Source organism: Phascolarctos cinereus, unplaced genomic scaffold, assembly GCF_003287225.1.
Source record: "Phascolarctos cinereus isolate Bilbo 61053 unplaced genomic scaffold, phaCin_HiC Scaffold_3;HRSCAF=262, whole genome shotgun sequence".
Lineage (NCBI taxonomy): Eukaryota > Metazoa > Chordata > Mammalia > Diprotodontia > Phascolarctidae > Phascolarctos > Phascolarctos cinereus.
In genome coordinates, this window is record NW_027555736.1 from 73,563,273 (window position 1) to 73,584,705 (window position 21,433).

At 42.2% G+C, this 21,433-nt stretch overlaps 1 protein-coding gene across 1 annotated transcript in view; it reads left to right on the top strand.

The window, feature by feature from the left end:
• The window catches only part of CRTAC1 (cartilage acidic protein 1), a 183,599-nt gene that overhangs the window by 22,052 nt on the left and 140,114 nt on the right, over positions 1 to 21,433 (top strand). Inside the window, 1 exon segment of the mRNA XM_020996911.2 lies at positions 12,118 to 12,326. Coding sequence (XP_020852570.1) covers positions 12,118 to 12,326 — 209 coding nt within the window.

Consider the following 21,433-nt stretch of genomic DNA (forward strand, 5'->3'; position numbering starts at 1 on the left):
TCATGCTCTGCTAGCGTAGACTTCAAGAACCCCAACTCACCTTCCTGACACAATGAGGAATTAGAAGGCAACAACTTATTGCTAATTTTCTATATGCTTTAATATTCAAATGGATTCATGATTTTATCAAGGGGGATCTTTCATCCAACAGATGAAATATAGTTCACCCATCCCTGCTCATCTTGTGCTACCTTTGTTGATATCATTCCATGATGTTATCATAAGTGGTCTACCAAATATAGTCCAGTAGGTTGAGCCTCCCTCAGTTTCTCTTGATATCATCAAGTGGGGCTATCACTGCAGTACACAGGTCATCTACCAGTTCTTCCTTTCTCTTGCTTCATGACCAGCCCATCTTCTTTCATTCATCTCTTTCTTTGTCAACACCTTTGGCTCTGGTTGCACTTCATAATTCCCTATTTGTAGTGTGCCGCAGCCAACTTCCACCCACCATGTGCCTCTCCATTACCCTCTGGGTGATAGTCATTTTCAGTTCTTCAGAGATTGTAGACAGAGCCTTACAACAACACTGGTAGAATGTCAGTCTTAAAAAGATGGGTCTTTGTTTCAGAGAAAACCTTTCTATATAACCCAACAGGTTCAATCGTTTATTGTCACTTGGAATGAGCTTTCTGATGCTAGCCCAATAAAATGTGGTTTTCCTCTAAGGTCAATATCACTGGAACCCCTTCTTCCTTCCCCAAAACTTTGCAGGTAGCTTTGTTAGACTGTGCTGGCTGAAAACATTCTTTCCACAAAACCAACCAGGCTGGCCAGAAATTTCTGCCATAAAACCAATTATTTTTTTTTGTCTGAGGTCCCATACACTTTGTCTGAAGAACTATGTGTCTAAGAGATCAGTCATTTTAAGCCAAGGGCCACCAAGTCACAAATGACTATAGCTGATCTGGTTTATACTTTAGCAATGAAGTTACTGTTTTATTATTTCATTTGTAATGTGTGCTGGGAATTAACCTCATAAATTTACTTTCTAAATAACTGTGGTTTGTTTTATATTCCCTCTCTTCACATAACCAGCTACTGTACAGTAGCCATTATTTGGAGGAAGGGTGGGACAGACAAAATTATTTTCCTTTCCACTTTTCCTCCAATTTCCTTCCCAGCTCCCCACAATCAACCAAGGCAAATGAAATTTTATTTCTGTATTCTTGGTGTCCAGTTGGATCGAGGGTCAGCCCCAAGACTTATAGATTCAGCCCAAGACAGCTTTTTTTTTGGGGGGGAGAAGGTTCATGTATAATTGGTTTCCGGACCTCAGCCCCATACTTTCTAGTCTCTTCAGTCTTAAACTGACCATTTCAGGAGATATTTTGGAACAGGTCCTTACTGGTATAGACATAAAGTTCTGGAAGTCAATTTGGAACTGAACTTACCCCAGTGGAGTGAGAGGATGCCTTTGTAGACCTTCTCCAGAGATTAATCACTAAAAAATGGACCTACAAACTGGCCATTTACCCATCAATAATTAGGCATCAAAGGGACTTATGATTTAATTGGCATAGGGAACTCTTTAGCAAGCAAACTTCCTCTGCCAGTGCAGGTTGGCACCTTCTCTGTGACTTGTATTCTTAGAAGTGGCTGAGAGACACCCAGAGGATTCAGTTTTCACCTAGACAAGTTAAATTACCTACCTAGGGTCATACAACCCCAGTCTTCCAGGCTTTAAGGTCATCCTATAATCCCCTGGAAAAGTCATTACTGGCTGTTTGGAGGCAGAACATAAAATGTGAGAGTGAAGTTCCTTTCCTGAAAGTTTTTACATGTTAAAGCAAGAGTCCTTAATCTTTTGGGGTCATAGACCCTTTTGGCAGTCTGGCAAAGCCAGTCTAGACCCCTTCTCAGAATAATGTTTTTAAAAGCATAAAACAAAATAAATATTAGAGTTACAAAGGAAGACAATTATATTGAAATACAGTTATTACAATATTTATTTTTAAGAAAATCAAGAACCCATGTTAAGAAGCCTAAATTATATACACATATCTTATAATATATTATTAAATAATATATATTATACATAGTTTTTGTATATGTATATATATATGTATATATATATATATATATATATAAAATATGTGTGTGTGTGTTTGTATGTATGAGGCAGCTGTGTGGTACAATGGATAGGTTGCTGGAATGGAGTTAAAGACTTGAGTTCAAATCCTGCCTCAAACACTTATATGACCCCAGGCAAGTCACTTAATTTCTCTCTGCCACAGTTTTCTGATTTGTAAAATGGAAATAATAATAGTTCCTTATGTCTCAGAGTTGTGAGGATCAAAAGAGATAAATATGTACAACATTTTGCAAATCTCAAAGAGCTATATAACTGCTATTATTATGATTATGATTATTTTCAAAGCATTAGAACTTTGCATTCCATCCCTTTCTAGTTTTTGCTCTGGGTACCATCATATCAATAGTGTCACAGCTTCTGGAAAGGACAGGCAAGTTGATCACCATTTGGATCACTATCTGTGACTCTCCAGACACTCCCATTGAAGGCCACTTCTCTCTTATATGTTTTGCTTTCCTTCATTTGAATATAAGCTTCCTGAGGGCAGAGACTCTCTAACTTTTTGTATTTGTTTCCTTGGTGATTAGCACAGTGCCTGGCACATAAGTGCTTAATAACTGTTTTTCCATTCATTCGTTCCTTTACTCAGTCCCCATTCTCTACTCTGATTGATAGTAGATCTAATAGGAAGAGTTAGGGGTTTAGTCTGACTACCTGAGTTCAGATATGGGCTTTTGTCCTAAATGTGTGATTTGGGGGAGCTCATGTAACCTCTGTGAGCCTTAGTTTCCTTATCTGAAAAATGGGGTTAACAATATTTGCACTGCTTGCCTTTACAGGCTAGGTTGCTGTAAAGAAAAGTGCTTTGTAAACATTAAAATTCTATATAAATGTGAACCATTATTTTTGAACTTTGCAAATGTTAGAGTTCAAAGCAGTGCAAATATTCTGTACTGACAGGTTCTTCTGGGGGATGCGGTGGGAGGGAAAAGCATTTGTACAGTATCCTGGAACTTTATCACGGGCAGATTTTGGGTTATTCTACCTTATGGTTGTTATTTCATGAACTCTCAAAGTTGGAAGGGACTTCAAAGGACATATAGTCCAATCCATGCCTGAGCAAGAATCCTTTCTAAAACTTAACCAGCAAGTGGTCATCTAGCTTCTCTTTGAAGACCTCCTGCCCATGGTATGTTGGTAAATGTTTAACAATCAGCTTTCCATGAGAGAAGGGCAAATACACCTGACACACTTTTAAGTTTAATCTGCTTAAATACACTTTAAAAAATTTAATTTTTTACATTTTCTCCTTCACTTTCTTAAGTCTAGAAAATCAACAAAATAATAAATCAAGCCTTGGCTTGTAGCATCTGCTGATTTCCAAGGTAGAGAGGCTCATGCTGAAAAACAACAATTAGTTCTAAGAGGTGGTTAGAGCCGGCTCCTGAATACTCCTGCCTCCAGTGCAAAAAAAAAAAAAAACCAAACCGTTTTGAAAGAGCTCATTCTGAAGAAGGGTTTGGTTTTACTTTGGTTTACTTACCTGAGGCCTAAATTTGCCTCACAGATTCTACCCCTTGCTACTAGTTTGGCCTTCAGGGGCCTAACAGAATAAATTCAATTATTCTTTTAAGTATTCAAATATTTTAAGATAGCCTATCACATCTTCCCTATGTCTTCCCTTCTTTGGGCTACATATCTCTAGTTCCCTCAAGTGATGCCTGTAAGACAGGAACTCATTTGCCAGGCTCTTCATCCTGGTTGCCCCTAGGCTGGACACTTTTCAGCTTATCAGTTTCCTTCCTAGAATGTGGTTCCCAGAATTGGATGCAATACACTACAGATGTAGTCTGATAAACTCAGAGTATGGCAAAGTCTATCACCTCGCTGATCCTAGACACTGCTTCTCTCAATGCAGCCCAATAGTGCATTTTGGGGAGGGGTGGGAGCCACCTTGTTGAACTACTGACTCATAGTGAGCTTGTAATCCCCTAAAATTCCCCAGTCTTTTAGAAATTGTTTTCTAGTTATAAATCCCCAACTTTCAGCTGAAGAAGTTGATTTTTTGAACCCATGTGTAAAACTTTACATTTATTGCTGATAGAAGAGGGTGAGTAAATCAACTGGGCCTCAGCCCCCTTAACCACTGAGAAAACAGACACTAAGTCACTCCCTATATGGTCACTGGGCCCCAGCCCATGAGCACATTGCTCCTTGCTCCTCCCTCCCCCAAACCCCAGTCTTAGAAAATATAGCCAGGGTCTGATGTGGCTGCCATTCCAGGTGGGCCCCCAGTCCCTAGACCTCTCCCTACCAGGCTATAGAGCTACCTTTGTTTACTAGCAAGTCTATTGTCCACTGGCTAGCAAACTTTCCTCTTCCTCCTCTCATAATTCCAGTGGTTCAGAATTGAAGGCTGTTTAGGTAAACATTTCCCTCTCTGCTCATCCTACCCACCTCAGCCCAACATCTCATGAGAGTTTGTGCTTCTCTGCCTTCCCCTCCATTGTTCCCTCAGCAACCCTTGTTTTATTGTTAACAAATTGCCTTTCTTGGTAGACCTCTCCCTCTCTCACTCCATGGAAACCTGGCTCCACAGAAGGCAGTACTTGGCTCAGGCTTCCTCTCCACCTCAACCCCTGCCCAGGTATTTGGGTCCCTTCAAATACCCCGGATTCATAGTTCATCAATTTCCTCAGCTCCCACAAGCTGCACTGTTGGTCTGCCTCAGCCACATACAGAGCCAGCCAAGCTCTTGATCTCATTGTTATATATACATATTCTATTTCTGCAATTCAGAATTCTGAAATGCTTCTGACTATAACTGCCTGTCCTTCAGTCACTCCATGTACCCTACTATGGCCTCACTTCCTCCCTTAGAATTAACCAGTTAACACTGCCCTCTGTCTTTGAATTCCTTGTTCCTTTGTCCTAGCATTGCTCATGCCTTCCCAAACTTCATCCCTAGGTCATCTCCACTATTCACCTCCTCTGTTCCTCCTCCTCCTTTGCTTACCGCTGTTGGTGAAAGCCATTCAACAGTGTTGATTGGAGCCACTATGAATTTACATTGCCTCATCTCAACTAGGCCTTTCTTGTAATAAGGCAATCATTTTGCTGTTCCCACTGGGGGCTCTCGCTTTCCCCGAAGTGGCTATTCTCAATGTTCTCTCTCATCAAACCACCTACACTTTCTCCCTTCCTTGTTCTTTCAGCAGAGGACCTCACCTAATACTTTACTGAGAATAAACATCATTCCTTGGAAGCTCCTTCTCCTACTCAATTCTATACTCAAATTCCCTCAACATCATCTATCTTTCTCTTCTACTTTGTTCCAATCTTAGAGGAAGAGGTTGCCAAGACATCCCCTCCTAACTACTTCGATCATTCTCTCTGGCTCCTTCCCTGATGTCTACAAACATGCTCAGATTTTTCTCATTCTTAAACCTTCATCTTGCCATGCCCTCAGGCAATCATCCTTTATCTCTCCTCTCCTTTGATAGTAATCTCCTAGAAAAACCATCTATGATTATGCCCTCTATTTCCTCACCTCTCACTTCTTAACTAATTGTGATATGGTTCCCCATCCATAAAACTCCATAAAATTGTCCCCTTCAAAGTCCCAATTACTGGGTTTTTTATTTATTTGTGTATGTGTTATAGCCCAGGGGTGGGGAATCTGTTGCCTCAAGGCTACATGTGGTCCTCTAGGTCCTCAAGTGCGGCCCTTTGACTGAATTCAAACTTCATAGAACAAATCCTCTTAATAAAAAGATTTGTTCTAAGACTATAATATAGCCTCTCTAGGAAAATAGAAGTTCCTTGAGGGCAGGGAACACTTCATTTTTGTATTTGTATCTCCAGTGACTTGCACATAGTAGGCCCTTAATAAATATTCATTGAATGAATTAAGTACATTTTATCCAACCTGTCAAGATCTTTGAGAATCCTGACTCTGTCTTCCAGTATATTGACTCTCCTTCCCAACACTGTATCATCTGCAAATCTGATAAGCATATTCCCAATGACTTTACCTAAGTCGGTGGTCAAAATGTTAAATAGTACAGGGTCAATGGACGCAGATCCCTGCAGCACTCCATTGGAGACCTCTTTCCAAGATGGCACCAAGTCCCAGCCAAGTCAACAAGCCAGCCATTCAACCAGTTCTGAATTCACCTAATGATTCATCTACCTTACATCTCTAGTTTGTCCACAACAGTAGCAGGAGAAATTTTGTCAAGTGCTTTGCTTAACCCAGTTAAATTGTATTTATACCATTCCCCTGGTCTATCTGTCTAGTGACCTCATCTCCCCAAAAAAGGAAATAAGGTTAATCTAAAATGATTTGTTCTTGGTTACCTGGTACTTCTATAAGTTGTAGAGTTCTCTAAGTGTAAACCATTTTTAAAAATTATTACTTAAGTAATTTAAGTGACTTAGTATGGTCCCATACCCTAAGTCTTCTTTATGAGTGAACAGTGTTATTAAAACCCTACTACTTGGTAGCTAAGGAATTGATGTAGACATGCACATGCACACAGTATGAGGACACAGGTGGATAGGTGGATTTCACCTTCCTTCATTGTATCCTTGGCAACACCAGTGCTAGGGAAAGAAGGATGACATTTATTAACAGTGTTTTCCTGTCCTGTCCTATGCTGGCCCTGAAGCTCTCTCCCTTTTGTCTACTCCCCTGTTATAGGGGAAGAAAAGAGTTTTTATACTTATTCTTCTCTACTACCACCCTCCATTTCCCAACTGTTGAGATGTCTAGGGTCTGTCTCCACTTCATATGGCCAATTAGAGTTGCTCACTTCTGGAACTTCACACCCTGGGCTCTTTTCATACGCTATGCCTCAGGATGAAGTGATCTGTATTAACTACCTCACCCTCCTCAGTGAAGAGGACCCATGACTCCCTATCCTTCCTTCCCTAGTTCCTTACGAAGGACCCCACCCTCACTTTGGGAGCAAGTCTGGAAATACAGTAAGTACTACTTAGGTTTGTTTTAGATTAAAAGAAGTGGCTTCTGATGAAATTATAAGTAAAACAGTTGGTAAAGACAGTCCTTCCCTTTTCTTTCTTGTCTTGTCACTTTGTCCTTCTCTTCTTCCTCTGTTCCCTTGTTCATGTTCCACCTGAGTCATTTGGCCAGAGTGCAAGGAATCTGATAGTTAGGGAGTGCCCACTGCTGGGCACCCTTTCTAGGGAATGAGCATTAAGGATCCAGCTCAGCTGGTACAATTCAGACAGGCAGCCCTTGGCTGGATCTGGAGTACAACTCTCATCATAGCTTACTTTCCCAGTTCTGGTACATACCTTATGGAGACACAGGAGCAATGCAAGCAGGGGAGTGCTAAAACCAACTCGTACCAGCTCATAAGAGCCAATTGTTAAATTTTCACTGTGATCATGTGCACTTTGGAAATTAGCAAATGCTACAAATCAGGGCCCGATTTGTTGTTTTGTTGATGGTTTAGACTTAAGAAAGTGATGGAGAAAATGTTAGTAATCTTTATTATTGTGTAAATAAGTGTTACAGAAATAATCTTTTTGATAACAAGGATTAAATTTAAAATTGCATACCTTGTTTTGGAGAGCTGATTATTAAACAAGACATAACACATACATTGCTATGGACATTCATGATTTTATGTACCACAGTGATGATAAAGTAGGGGAAGATGCCAAGGTCAAACACTGGCTGCCACAGCTGCACCACTGCTCCCAACCTCAACTGATCCCCTTTCCTTCCTACTCCCAACTCACCCTCTCATGGTTTTCTCATCTGTATAATGGGGATAATATCTATGAGAACTTTCACCAAACACTTTCTTACCGCCATGTTTAGGCTACTTGGAGCCAAGAGACTTCAGCTCCCTTCCCACTCTCTGTTTCTTTTTCAACAGCTGTCCTTTACTTCCTGTAGCCTGTACATCTGGTGCTGTATATTATGCCTGGTGTGAGGGGCCACCAGCACAGTCTTCTAGTTCTAGACCATGTAGCAGCCCATTTTCCCTACCACACTGACATGGGAGTTTTCTTTCCCTCTCATCTCTCCTCCTGTGGAGCAGGGCCAACACATCAAGAGAGAGAAAGAGAAAAGTGGCTATTCACAGCGAAATAGAGGACTGCTGAGAATGACTTGTTCTGAGAATACATAATCCATTCCCTAATAGCTGATAATAACAGCTAGCAATTGTATAGTTCTTTCTGATTTGCAAAGCACTTTACATACATTGTCTTTTGATCCTTACACTAGTATTCAGTTGGGAGCTAACAACTCTGAGAAATTGTAACCATTATTGTACCTATGATAAGAGATAAGGAAACTAAGGCTGAGGAGAGGTGACATGACTCTCCCAAGGTCACAAACTAGGATGTGTCTAGGGCAGAATTTGAACTCGGGTCTTCTTCACGCCCAAGTCCAGCACTCCATCTGCTACACTACCTAGCAACCCCAAGCTAATCAAGAATTGCAGAAAATTGGTAGCCAGTCCTATTCTGGGGTACAGCCAATGACTTCCTCGTTACCTCTGAGGAAATAGCTGTGTAACCGTGCTTAAACGGTCTTCAAGGAGCAAGCAAACATGGCAGGGGGCTAGAATGCCTGGCTTGGAATCAGGAAGACTTGAGTTCAAATTTGACCTTAGAAGCTTATACGACGCTGAGTAGTCTAAATAGGATAAGCTTCTGGGCAGCTCACTTAACCTCTGTCTGCCTCAGTTTATCATCTGTAAAATGGGGATAACAATAGCATCTACCTCACAGGCTTGTTTTGAAAATCAAGTAAGGTAATACTTAAAAACAAATAAAAACATATCAAAGAGAAGAATTTTGAAAAAAGTTGAGAACAACATGTGGGGCAAAGTTGGGTCTGGGTTCAAGAATAACAAGGGGTGAGGGGAGGCAGTGTGTTTGTAGAACAGAATCATAGCCTTTAAAAGCTGGACATCATGGTAAAGCTCAATCAGGACATTTTATACTGCAGAGAAGCAAAGCCTTAGATTCCTCATCTGCAAAATGAGGGAGGGAGCTTGGGCCAGAAGACCACTGAGGTCTCTTCCAATACTCAGTCAATGATCCTATGACAATATAGCTACCTTAACATCAATATAAATTCGTTTAATGAATGGACAGAGTCAAAGATGCAATCTGTCACAAAATTAAAGCGCTATCACTGAGTGGTGAAGTTCTTGAATAAGTTTATTTCACATTCTTTTGTGGTGGATTGTAAAAGATACTGGCTTTGGAATGATAAAGATCTGGGTTCAAATCCTGACTCTGGGGACTTTGGACAGTATTATTATTATTATTATTGATTGATTTGTATAGCACTTTGAGATTTGCAAGGCACTTTACATGCCTTATCTCACTTGAGCCTCACAACAGCCCTGCGAGTTAGGCCCATTTCATAGATGAGGAAACTGAGTCTGAGAGAAGTTAGATGATGTTCCCATAGTCATACAGATAATATATGTTAGAGGGAGGATTCATGCCTGGTCTAACTGAATCCAAGTCCAATACCAACCATTATTCCATGTTGAACTTAACTTCTCTGAGCCTCAGTTTCCTCATCTGTAAAAAGAGAGCATTGAATTAGATGATCCCCAAGAGCTCTCTATCGCCAATTAACTCTGTGACCCCCTAAAGCAATGAAGTGAAAGCTGTTATTCCCTAAGGATTTCCTAGTAATTTGGGGCATCTCACTCAGTGGAACATCCATTACTTTCCTTTTGAAGATGAGATTAGAATCTTCTTTCCTAAGAGTCGTCTTAGAAGCAATTTTCGGACCAGTAATTGAAGTCTGAAGGATTTGCAGCTTTAAGGGACCCTAGAGGTCATCTGGTCTGACTCTGTTTTGTAGGTGAGGAAACTGAGGCCTGAGGGGTAAAGCTCTGTTTTGGGAGATGTCTTTTCTCATGATCATGGGATTTAGCTCCAGGAAGAATGTGACTACAGGCAGGTCACTCAACCTCTCACAGTTTTCTCATCTGTAAAATGGGGGTGATATCTGTCATAATCGACTCATGAAGTTGTGAGGATCAAATGAAAATGAATATAAAGTGCTTTAGAAATCTTATAACACTCTATTAACATTAGCTATTATCATTATCCACTCCGACCTGCCTCGTTTTATGGGTGGGGAGCCTGGTCCTCCAAGAGGTTAAATGATGTGCACGCCGTGCCATCGCCACTTGTCCTGACTTTTGTCTTGCCACTGGACTTGGATGACCCAGAAAGAGAGAGTGAGGTTGATGACTTTGTGCTGCTGTGCCTTACTTAAATGCAATTCAGGCCCAAGTCAAGACATCGCCCTGTGACATCATCGTCTTAGAAAATGAAGGATGAACAAAGGTGGAAAGAAAGGCTCTCGAGGCAGAGGACCTGGGTTCAAATCCCATCTCTGACACTTAACTTCCTACGTGGCTTTAGGCTAGTTAGTAACCTTTCCATAAATGAGGAGGTTGTATTATGTGGCCCATTCTGCCTGTAAACCTTCAATCCCATGACTTGCCTGCGGCCACCTAGCTAGGAAGTGCCTGGGCCAGCCCTTGATCGTGTTCTTTTTACTCCAGTGAAGCAGTGCAGTCCTCCAGCCCCGGTGAGCCTCTGGCTGCTCCCCGGGTATGCCTCGTTAGAGGAGTGTGTGGTGTGTGTGTGTGTGTGTGTGGTGTGTGTGTGTGTGTGTGTGTGTGTGTGTTTGTGTGTGTGTGTGTGTGTGCTTCCCCACGTGAGGACCGTCTTCATTTGTATTCGTCTTCATTAAGACATCAGCCTGACTCAGACCCAGATCTTGCTGGCTGATTTCTCCCCAGTGCTCTGACACACCAGAAGGATTTGTTCCATCCAAAAGGGGTGAGGTGCCTTCTGGAAGCTAGCAGCCACGACATCCCCTTCGGGGGATTTGGTCCGGGCAGCAGTTGTGGGATGGGTTCCAGCTGGGCCTTTAGTCCCCTCAGTGCGGTTTCTTGTGCCTACCAGAATAGCCAGCTTGATGCTGCTATCTATAGGAACGTAAGTGTCTCCCTTGATCTAGCATAGAGAAGGAAGGAGGGAGTTCCTCCTTTGGCCTTCTGCATCTGTCTCTTGGGTGTGTGCCATCCCTTCCCATGGCCCCAGGCAGCTTGGCAACACTGTGAGTTATGTTAGAGATATAATAATGAATTATACAATGTATTATACATAATTAATTTATAATAAAACACGCATAAGATGGTTTAATTTCTCCAAGTGACTGAGGCAGCGCCAGCTAGATTCTGCTGGAATGTCTGCCCTGGCTGCAGTGACTTTGTTTCCTGGTTTCAAAGGTAGGGCCCTGGGCAGGGGTGGAAGCTGGCTCAGACAGCTATCAAGTAGTAAATTCCTTCCTGGCCGCTTGTTGGAATGTTGTTGCCCAGTCTTTTTCAGTCCTATCTGACTCTTTGTGACCCCATTGTGGAGTTTTTCTTGGCAAAGATACTGGAATGGTTTGCCATTTCCTTCTCGAGCTTATTTTACAGATGAGGAAACTGAGGCAAACAGGGTTAAGTGATTTGCCCAGGGTCACACAGCCAGTATGTATCTGAGAGTCTTCATGACTCCAGGCCTGGCACTCTATCCCCTGTGCCACCTAGCTTCTCATTGTTGGAACAAATATCATCTAAGGAAGTCTCCTTTACTGCTGCTGATCCCTAATGACTTTGGCTGCCTTGACCTGAACCTCTAGGAGATTGAGACAGCATGATGCTGTGGGAAGAGTCCTGGATTTGGAGTCAGGGGACCTGCTATTTATTACCTATGTGACCCTGGGCAAGTCACTTAACTCTCTGGGCCTCAGTTTCCTCATCTGTAAAATGGAGGGTTTGGACTGGATGAATTCTGAGGTCCCTTCCAGCTTCCAATTTCTGTCCTCGTGATCTTCTGTTTTCCTTTGTCTCTTTCATTGCTTGGATTTGAACATCCTGGTTGTTGATTAAGCTCCTTGTGTAGTGGCTGGACGTGTTTTAATCGCATCCTATTTATATGGGAAAACCTGCCTGGGCCCCCATCCTTCCCAAGATCAATGGCTTCCCTTTGAAGCTTGTTGTCCTGGGTTTCAGATGCTGCCTAGGATGCTGCTGCTGCTGCTGCTGCTGCCAGGGTGGTTCCTGCCCCACAGTGAGGGGTCCCAGAGAGCTGAGCCCATGTTTACTGCAGTCACCAGCTCCGTCCTGCCGCCCGACTACGACAGCAACCCTACCCAGCTCAACTACGGCGTGGCTGTCACCGACGTGGACCACGATGGGGACTTTGAGATCGTGGTGGCAGGGTAGGTGCCGTCTTTTTTGCGCCTTCTACCGAGGGTCGTCTGTTTGCCTTTGCAGAGAGAGCTCTGTAGAAACAGTCAATCCACAGCTGACTGAACCCACTGCAAACTTGGGTGCCCCGGCTCATTGAACCTCCTTCTCTTTCCACTCTGACTCCCTGGGGGTGGAGGCTGCTGGCATTTCCTTTTTGTCTGGGCAGCATAGGTAAATTTATCCTTCTTAATACCTGCTCTCCAGCCTCCTGGGATTTCTGGAATTGTACTGGGCCCAAGGAAGGTGGTTGCTGTTCAGTCATTTCAGTCATGTCCAACTCTTTGTGACCCCATTTAGAATTTCCTTGGTATTGTAAACAAAATTCCGAGAGACAGTTTCTGGATATTAAAGAGAAATCTATTGATGAGACTAGCCAATAGTAAATAAACTAACGGTCAGTGGTTTCTCTTAGTAACCAAAGGCCGAGAGGCAGGGTCTTGAGTCATCTTGAATGCCCACCTGTCTTCCCGACAGCACATTCTTGAGTCCTCCCCGATGAGAAAAACGGCAGCCCTTATTGGCAGACACTTTATGAGGATATGGGCTAAGGGTCCTCAGCTCCTCCTTAGAATGAGGGGAGGAATGAGGGAATGGGCTTGGTCATGAGTTTTAGCAGCCTCCAGCAATCCGGGCAAGCAAAACCTTTCCGGATCAGGATCTCTCCAGCTTTACTTCTCCTCCGTGAGCCAGGCCTCCCCCAACTCTAGTGAAGGGAGCGAGGTCACACAAATGGCTCTTGGTAACTCTTGGTAGTGAAACCAGCTCAGTGTAGCTTTGGTTTATGGGATAGAGAATCCCAGGCCAGGTGCTGGGAGGGGCTGGTATGTAACCACATTCCTCAGCTTCTGGAAATGTTTTTTCTATGTGAGCTAAAACTAAGAAGTGGGGATTTTAAACAGAGAAGGGACTATTACAAATTAATATTAATAATCAAATGATAGAGCATTAAATTAATTTTGCTTATTGGTAAAGATACTACAGTGGTTGGCCATTTCCTTCTCCAGCTCATTTTACAGATGAGGAAACTGAGGCAAGCCATGTTAAGTGACTTGGCCCAAATCACTCCAGTATCTTTGCCTATTTGTAGATATGAAAGGAAACTTAGAAGCCATCTAATCCTATCCCTTCATCTTACAGATGAGGAGGCTGAGGCCCATAAAAGTGAAGTGATTCACCCAAGGGCACATGGGTAGCAAATGTTGCTGAGTCATTTCAGTTGTGTCCAACTGTATGAGACCTCGTTGGGGTTTTCTTGGTAGGGAAACTGAAGTGGTTTGCCATTTCTTCCTCCAGTTTATTTTACATATGAGGAAACTGAGGCAAACAGGGCAAAGTGACTTGCCCAGGGTCACACAGCTAATAAGTGTCTGGGGCCAGATTTGAACTCAGGAAGATAAGTCTTCCTGACTCTAGGCCTATCACTGAGAAAGATACCATTGTATTTATTCTGGGTGGGTGAGAAGGGTAAGTCAGGTCTCCCTCCACCCATACATGCTGCCCTTGTATGTGCATGTGTATGGATGTAATCTTATGCATGTATATTTTTACATATACATCTATGTACAGATATACATATACATATATGGAGCCTTCTTCTTCTGCAATAATGGTGGCAGAGTAAGAGAAAAGAGGGCAGAGGGTGCTAAGAGTGCCAGTTTTGGTTGGGACTGTGTATAAGCCTTACTCTGAGCTGGTCGGACATAGATAAGAGCTACACGAAGTGAGAAGGTGTGGACAAGTTATCATGTGCATTGTTGTAAGGAACATTCGAATAGGTGAGATCAAAGATGGGGGCAGTTGGAGGAAGGAAGAGGGGAAGGGGGAGTGAGAGGAGAAGAGAAGAGAAAGGGGGAGGGGGAAAGAAAGAAGAGAGAGAATGCATGTACACACACATACACACAAGAGGCAGGTGGTAAAGTGGGTAGAGACTCAGCCTCTGAGTTAGGAGAGGACCTGGGCTTAAGTCCTGCCTCAGTGGCACCTTAGTATGAACCATGGGCAAGCTGCTTAACCTCTTGGTACCTTCAGACAACTCTCTAAGGTTTGAAGTTGCAGAGAAGGGAAGAGGAAGGGAATACGCATCTTTTAAATGCCTACCATGTATTAAGCACTTTGCAAATATTGTCTCATTTGATCCTCAAAACAATCCAGGGAGGGAGGTGCTATAATTTGCCCTCTCCCCATTTCATAGTTAAGGAAACTGAGGCAGACAGAGGTAAAGTGCCTTTGCCTAGGATCATGTGGCCTCAGATACTTGCTAGCTGTGTGACCCTGGGCAAGTCATTTAACCTCTGTTTGCCTTTGCACAGACTATCCTTCAGATATGGAAAGCGTTCCTTTCTTACCTATTAAAATCCTTAGCTTCAGCTCAGGCTCCACCTCCTCCAGGAAGCCTTTTGTGATCCTCCAATCATTGACACACTCTTTCTCTTCTCCAGCGAGCTTGGATCTATTTATCTATTTCCATGTTGTATCTCCCAATAGCTCATTGGCTTCTCAATGACAGGGACTTTTTAGTTGTCGATTCTCACACAGTGCCTTTGCTCATAATAGTCATTTAATAAATGTTTATTGAATGGAATTGACTCTTGTAAGAAAGGGTTTGAGCAACCAAAGCTGAGACAGAAGACTAAAAAAGAAAGTTTCTCAGCCAATGAGCAAGGTAGAGCAATAGTTCTAGAGAGGAGAGCTGAGTTTTCAAGGCTGCCTCTGGGGCTCTATCCCTTCTGGTCCTTAAATGGCTCTGGTTGGGGGTGAGGGTAGGAAGAGTGAGTGAATGACAGCAGGAGAGCAACAAGAAAAAAGAAAATAAGGTTATTGGAAAAAATTTTAATGCCTAGAAGAGCACAGAAAGAAAGAGAAAAAGAATCACAGATAAATGGGACAGCTTTGAAAGTTACATGCTGAATGTATTATGTAGGCAGCTAGGTGATGCAGTAGATGGAGTGAGGTCAAGAAGACCTCAGTTCAAATTCTGCTTCAGATAATTACTAGCCTTGGGGCACTGAACAAATCATGTAACCTCTCTCAGCCTGAATTTCCTCATCTGTAAAATGGGAATAATAACAGCACCTTACTAGCACTATCTTGTTGTGAGGATCAAATGAGATAATATTATAATATATAGGTAATATGATTACATTATATAATATATAACTATAATTATGAGATTATATATTATATTATACAAACATTAAAACTCTAAGTGCTATTTCTATCTTCTCTCTCTCTCTCTCTCTCTCTCTCTCTCTCTCTCTCTCTCTCTTCTACTACGTACACAGAAATGCTAGTTTTATTTGATGAGTGCTAAGCTCAGGAAAAAAATTCTTAAAACAATAAATAAATGGTTCTACTATGCCATGCTCTTGGGACCTCCCTCTACCAAAAAGTTCCTCTAACAAGCAGACTGCGGTTGTGCTCCTCTCCCAGCCATGCAGCCAGCTCTCATGCTGCATGGGGAATGCTCCTTAGACTTTCTGTCCTGACCATTCAGCTGATCTCAGTTTTTCCCTGTTCAGTTTTTAGGGACCAGTAAAGTCCCTCTCCCAGCATTCCATAGAGAGAGCCTGGGGTTTGCACAGTTGAGTAGACTTTATCTAAGCTTCAAGGGAAGAAGCAAAGACAGCCTGGTGCTGCTTGCTTGCTTTTTTTTCTCTTTTGATTTATAGCCCCTTGGCAGCTACCTCAAAGGCAAACTGAAATAGCAAAGTCATGGGCCATATTATACCTCTCACAACTCGTCTTTCAGGTGCAAAGAACAAGAATAAAAAAAAAAAACCAACTCGGAGGTCCTCTTCCAAAGACCTTCTCCTGTCCTCCCTTTCTCTGGGAAGGGATTTTGCTGAGAGCTTTTTAGTCTTTCTTTCCCTTAAGTTTCAAAGATGATCGGTTGACCATTGTAGCAAAGTACAAAAGTTTACTGAGGTCAATACAGCTAGGACTCTTATCTGAACATATGGGGGCTTTCCATGTCACATATCCATTCCTTCTCCTGCATACTACCTTCAGGTTCTTATTCATTGGACTTGGCATTTCTTGTCATGTATCTGGAAACTGCCTCTTTTTCCTTTCCAAATGCTAATTATTCATTTTTGTGCTTTTCCCTTCTTATATTTCATTTGTTCTATAATTTCATCAATGTAAAATACATCAAAGTACTCCCACCAAAGGTATAGCCCATTCATGACACCTTATCCCACCCAGTTCATGTCCACATCCTCCTAAAAATCCTTTAGAGAGGATCTGACCAATGTGCTAGAGACCTTCTAGGTATTTAACATTTTGTAGTTAGTTACCAGTATAGTACTGTCCAACTGAGGTCCCTCACTCTGGCTACATGACCAGCTCACCTTCCTTGTTTGATCGTTTCCTGGATGATTTTCCTTATGTCAGGATGATAGGTCTCTTTTCAATGGCATTTTTTTTTCCTCCACTGGGAGCTCAAGAAATAGTTTTTCTATGTCCTAAACAGTAGAGAAGCAAGTTGTCGTGTGTTATCTATCTTGTGGATTATCTACAGCAAAGTTGGAAGTGCATTTTGTGTGTGTTCATCACCTCTTTCTCCGATTGCCACCTTGGGACTACCCTACATTGAAACAGAATTTCACATCTCCTGGTCTTGGTTCAGTTCCTTGAAACACTTTCAACAAAAGATACTTAACCCACATTCCACCTTTCTCCTCCAGAAAAGACTGTATGAACCATTCAGATAAATTTTAGAGGTGCTCAGGTTGACAGGCATCCATCTGAGAGGTGATACTGTATCTCTCCAGCAAGGAATGGGAAGCAGGACAGAAGTTAATCAGAATTCAGGATGATCCAACTGGGTAGCTTTCTGGTTCCTGAGTCAGGCTTTCATTGTGGCTTCATTATCTGTTTTGAAGTGTGGTAAATTCCCAGAGCATTAGACACACTCATGCTCATTTAAGTACAAAAATGAACTCCAAAGGTAAAAATAACTTTTTGTGTTGTCAAAATGTTTTTCTGTTGAATCTTCTGTTAGGAATGATTTGTCATTGTTTCCCTTCCTTTAGGCTGGGTAACCAAGAGTTGAGTACCTAGAAATACTTAGAATATAAAGTTATGAAGTAGAGGACAGATGGTCACTTACCAAAGCTGTTGTAGAAGGAAATTCATCCCTCAGATGAGGGTTACACTAGATGATCTCTTAGGTATCTTTCAACTTTAAGATCCACTGACCCTTATGAGATTATCTAGGCCCCCCACTGCTTTGAAATAAAATCACATCTAACCCATCTCCCAGTCTTTAAGACTTAAAGGGAAAGATCTTAGAGTTCTTCTAATTCATTCCAAGGTTTAATTACCCTAGCTTTCAGGAACTGGGGCTCGGGAGGGAACTAACCTAAATCAGACTTTGCCACCGTTTCAGCTGCCTCCTTCTCTTTCCATGCCTGCTATCCCTTCTCTCATAGGTGAGTCCCTCCCAAGCCTCCATTTTGGGGAAGGGCAGGTATCTTCTCTCCTCCTTTTTCAGCTCCCTTTTGTGTGTTATATCCTCCCATTAGAATGGAAGCTCCCTGAGGGTAGGGACTGTCTTTCTTTTTACTTATATTTGTATCCCTAATCCTTAGTACAGTGCCTGGCATATTGTTGTTCAGTTGTTCAGTTATGTCCTACTCTTTGTCACCATCCTGTTCATAGAGTTTTCTTGGCAAAGATACTGGATTAGTTTGCCATTTCCTTCTTTAGTGGACTAAAGTAAACAGATTTTAAGTGACTTGCAAAGGATCACATGGTATCTGAGGCTGGATTTTAACTTGGGTCTTCCTAACTCCAGGCCAGTGCTCTATCCATTGAACCATCTAGCTCCCTCTACAGGCACATAGTATGTGCCTAATAAATGCTTGTTGACTTATTAACTAATTCAGGAAGACTAGAATTAAGGTACATTGACAGTGGCTTTGTTCCTCATACTGACTCTGGTCCACTGGTGATAATTCCAAGTATGACCATACCTTTATTTCATGGACTGAATATTCTTAGAGGTGAAAGAGGCCTCAAGGGATTTGATTCCGTCCTCTGCCTTCAGGTAAATTAAAGGGATGGTTATACCCACCTTTCATACAAGGCAACTTCAGTTCAGAAAAGTTAAGTCCAGGGTCATACAATGATTTACAGCAGAATTTAGACTAGAACCTAGCTCTTCCCCCTCCTAATGTAACCTGCCTTCCATTGCAGCCTCCTCCTCCTTCTCCTCCTCCCTTCTCCTCCTTTCCCTCCCCCACTCCATCATTTTCCCTTCTTCCTTCTCCTCCTTTTCTTCTTTATATTCCTCCTCCTCCTCTTCCTCTCCTTCTCCTTCTTTTCTTCTTCTTTTCTTCTTCCTCTTCTTCTTTTCTTCTTCTCCTTCTCCTCCTCCTCCTCCTCCTCCTCCTCCTCCCTTCCTCCTCCCTGCTTCTTCTCTTATTATTGACTTGTTTTGCTTGGGTTTCTCAGGGGTCTGATGTCTGTAGGTAACATGGTAGTGTGGGAATACTTGGAGTCAAAAAAACTGGGTCCAGTCCCTGTTTGGGTTTTTACTGTGATATTGCACAAATCTTTTAACTTCTTTTGGCCTCAGTTTTCTTGTCCATAAAATGCAAGAGTTGGCCGAGGTCCATCTGTAAGATCCCTTCTAGCTCTAAATCCTCCGCTCCTCCTCAGTTTGATGGCTGAGCCTATATTTGATGAAGGGGAGGGTTTGTACGTAGACTGGAAGCAAGATAGTTGGCCTTTTGAAAGTGCCTGCACTTCAACTCATCTTGGGTCCATTGACCTTGTGGTGGATTTTGTTAGGAGGCCGTGTGATCTGCTCTTTGCAGCATGCAGAGGGCTGCTGCTCTGAGTGTTTGCTCTTCAAATAGGCTTTTTTGGTATCTCAGTTCTGGGTATCGATGCCATTGATTTTGAGCATGTTGCCAGTGAGTTTGTTGTGTTTCAGATTCTCCTGTTAATTGTGATGGAGGGAGTGTGCGTGGGTCTGACTCAGGGTGGAACAGAAACTGACCACTTTTTTTTTGTGCTGTTTTTTTTCCCCTTTGGGTCTACATCACCATCAGCCAGGGGGATGGTCTGGGCTCAGCTTTCAGAGCCTCTGCTGGGAGACTGCCTATGCATGCTGACTGCATAGCTGTTCACCTGCAGGTGCAAAATTTCTCTTGGCATATTGTCTCTTCCATGTGTTCTGTGGGGTAGCAGGGGCTTATATTTTGGAGAAATATATGCCTTCTGGTCACGGGAGATTTTGCTCCCTGGCTCCCCATGTGTAAATTGCAAAGCCAGGTGCTTCCCTTTCTCCCATTAGGAAAAGCACCCACTCCAGGGGCTCCTATCAGCAGACTAGAAAAATCTGGTTTTGCCATTCTTGTCCATTGCAGAAATTGCTACTTCCTTTTTTATTCCCAGAGGTCTGAAGTGATTTTTCTGCCAACCAATAGGAACACAGGTCAAATTAACAATGTAATATATAAGTTTCTTGAGGGCAGGACAATGACAACTGTCACTGTATCCCAGTGCCGGCCTTAGTGCTTGGGCCATTTATAAAGGCTTGAATTGAATTGAAACAAACTGTAGGGTTAAATCAGGATTTAAATCACTAGTTAGTTCCCTCTTCCCCACTTTGTGCCACCTCAGCCCCCCAGATGAACTACATTCGTGCTTGTTGACAAAGTTTTAACACCTATTGGGTAACTCATTTTGATTGCTCCGTGCCTCAGTTTCCTTATCTGTAAAATGCAAAGATTGGGCTGGACAATCTATATAAGGGGCCTTCCAGCTCTCAAGTTTCATGACAGCTTTTTCATAGCTGAGGGAGTGGTTTCCTTTAAAGGGGAATGCCGTGCTTTAAAACAATAGCTTCTTTTGATACGCTTCCTGTCTAATTTTAAGTCGCATTGGAAAATCGATCCTGGTTTTATATGTCAAATATGATTTGAAGCAGCCACTCAGTTTCTTGTGAAGTGAACCCTCTGCAATTCAACAGACTATGAATATTTAGAGAATGCTTTGCTCTACTGTACTGGAAGGACATCTCCCCCATCAGAAATAAGACATTTACATGAGATTCTCATAACTGTAAGAGCAGGAAGGGAATATAGGCCAGGGGCGTGCTGGTAAACATTTTAACAACAGGCTCTCCAAAAGGAAAAAAAATGCAATGGATGAACTTTTAAATTTAAACTGCATTATTCACATTTTCTTCATCACTTTCTTAAGTCTAGACAATTATCAAAACAGTAAGTGGAGCCCTGATTTGTAACTTCTAAGGTCTAAATGACCACACTGAAAATTTAAAAGCCATTTGGTAGCTGGTTAGAGCTGGATCCCACACATCCTATCTAATTCAAGCCCCTTGTTTGCCAAATATAGTAAGCATGACACGGAAGGGAAGAGGCTTGCCCAGTGCCACACAGCTAGTAAAAAGCAATGCCAAGATACAATGCAAGGCCTCCAGCTCCAAATCTAGGACCCAACCCTCTGTACCCTAGCTCTGCCTCTTATTTAAGTAAAGCAACATTTATGTATGCTAGATGGTTATCCCCCCCTACCACAGAGATATATAATCATTTGAACAAAAGAAGTTGTAGTTTTTAACTTTGTCAGAAATGTGTTTTTAGAAGATGTTAATTGTGTTCACATTGACATAAGAAATTTAAAATATTGGTTTGTGTAGCCAGCTCAATCTTTAACCTATTTTTTCTACTTATCCATGAACTAGAGAAGAAAGATGAGTTTTTTCTTTCTTTTTCAATGCCCAAATGATTCCTATTTAGAATAAATTAATCTGAAGGAAGAAAACATTACTTCTGCTTCTACAGAAGAAGCTAATAATGTTAAAAGCTGACTTGCAACACTTAAACCAGCTTTGACTCTTTGCACTTGATAATTTGGACCAGGATGACCTTCTTTAAAATCTCATCTGCAAAAATGTATTTCAGAAATGGTATATTATAGAATTTTGCAGGTAGGAGAGACCTGAAAGATCATTTAGTCCAAGGGGTCTTCTTCTTAATATGTGTTATGGAGCCCACTGGGTCTGGTGAAGCCTTTAGACTCCTCCCCAAGAATAACAGGATTA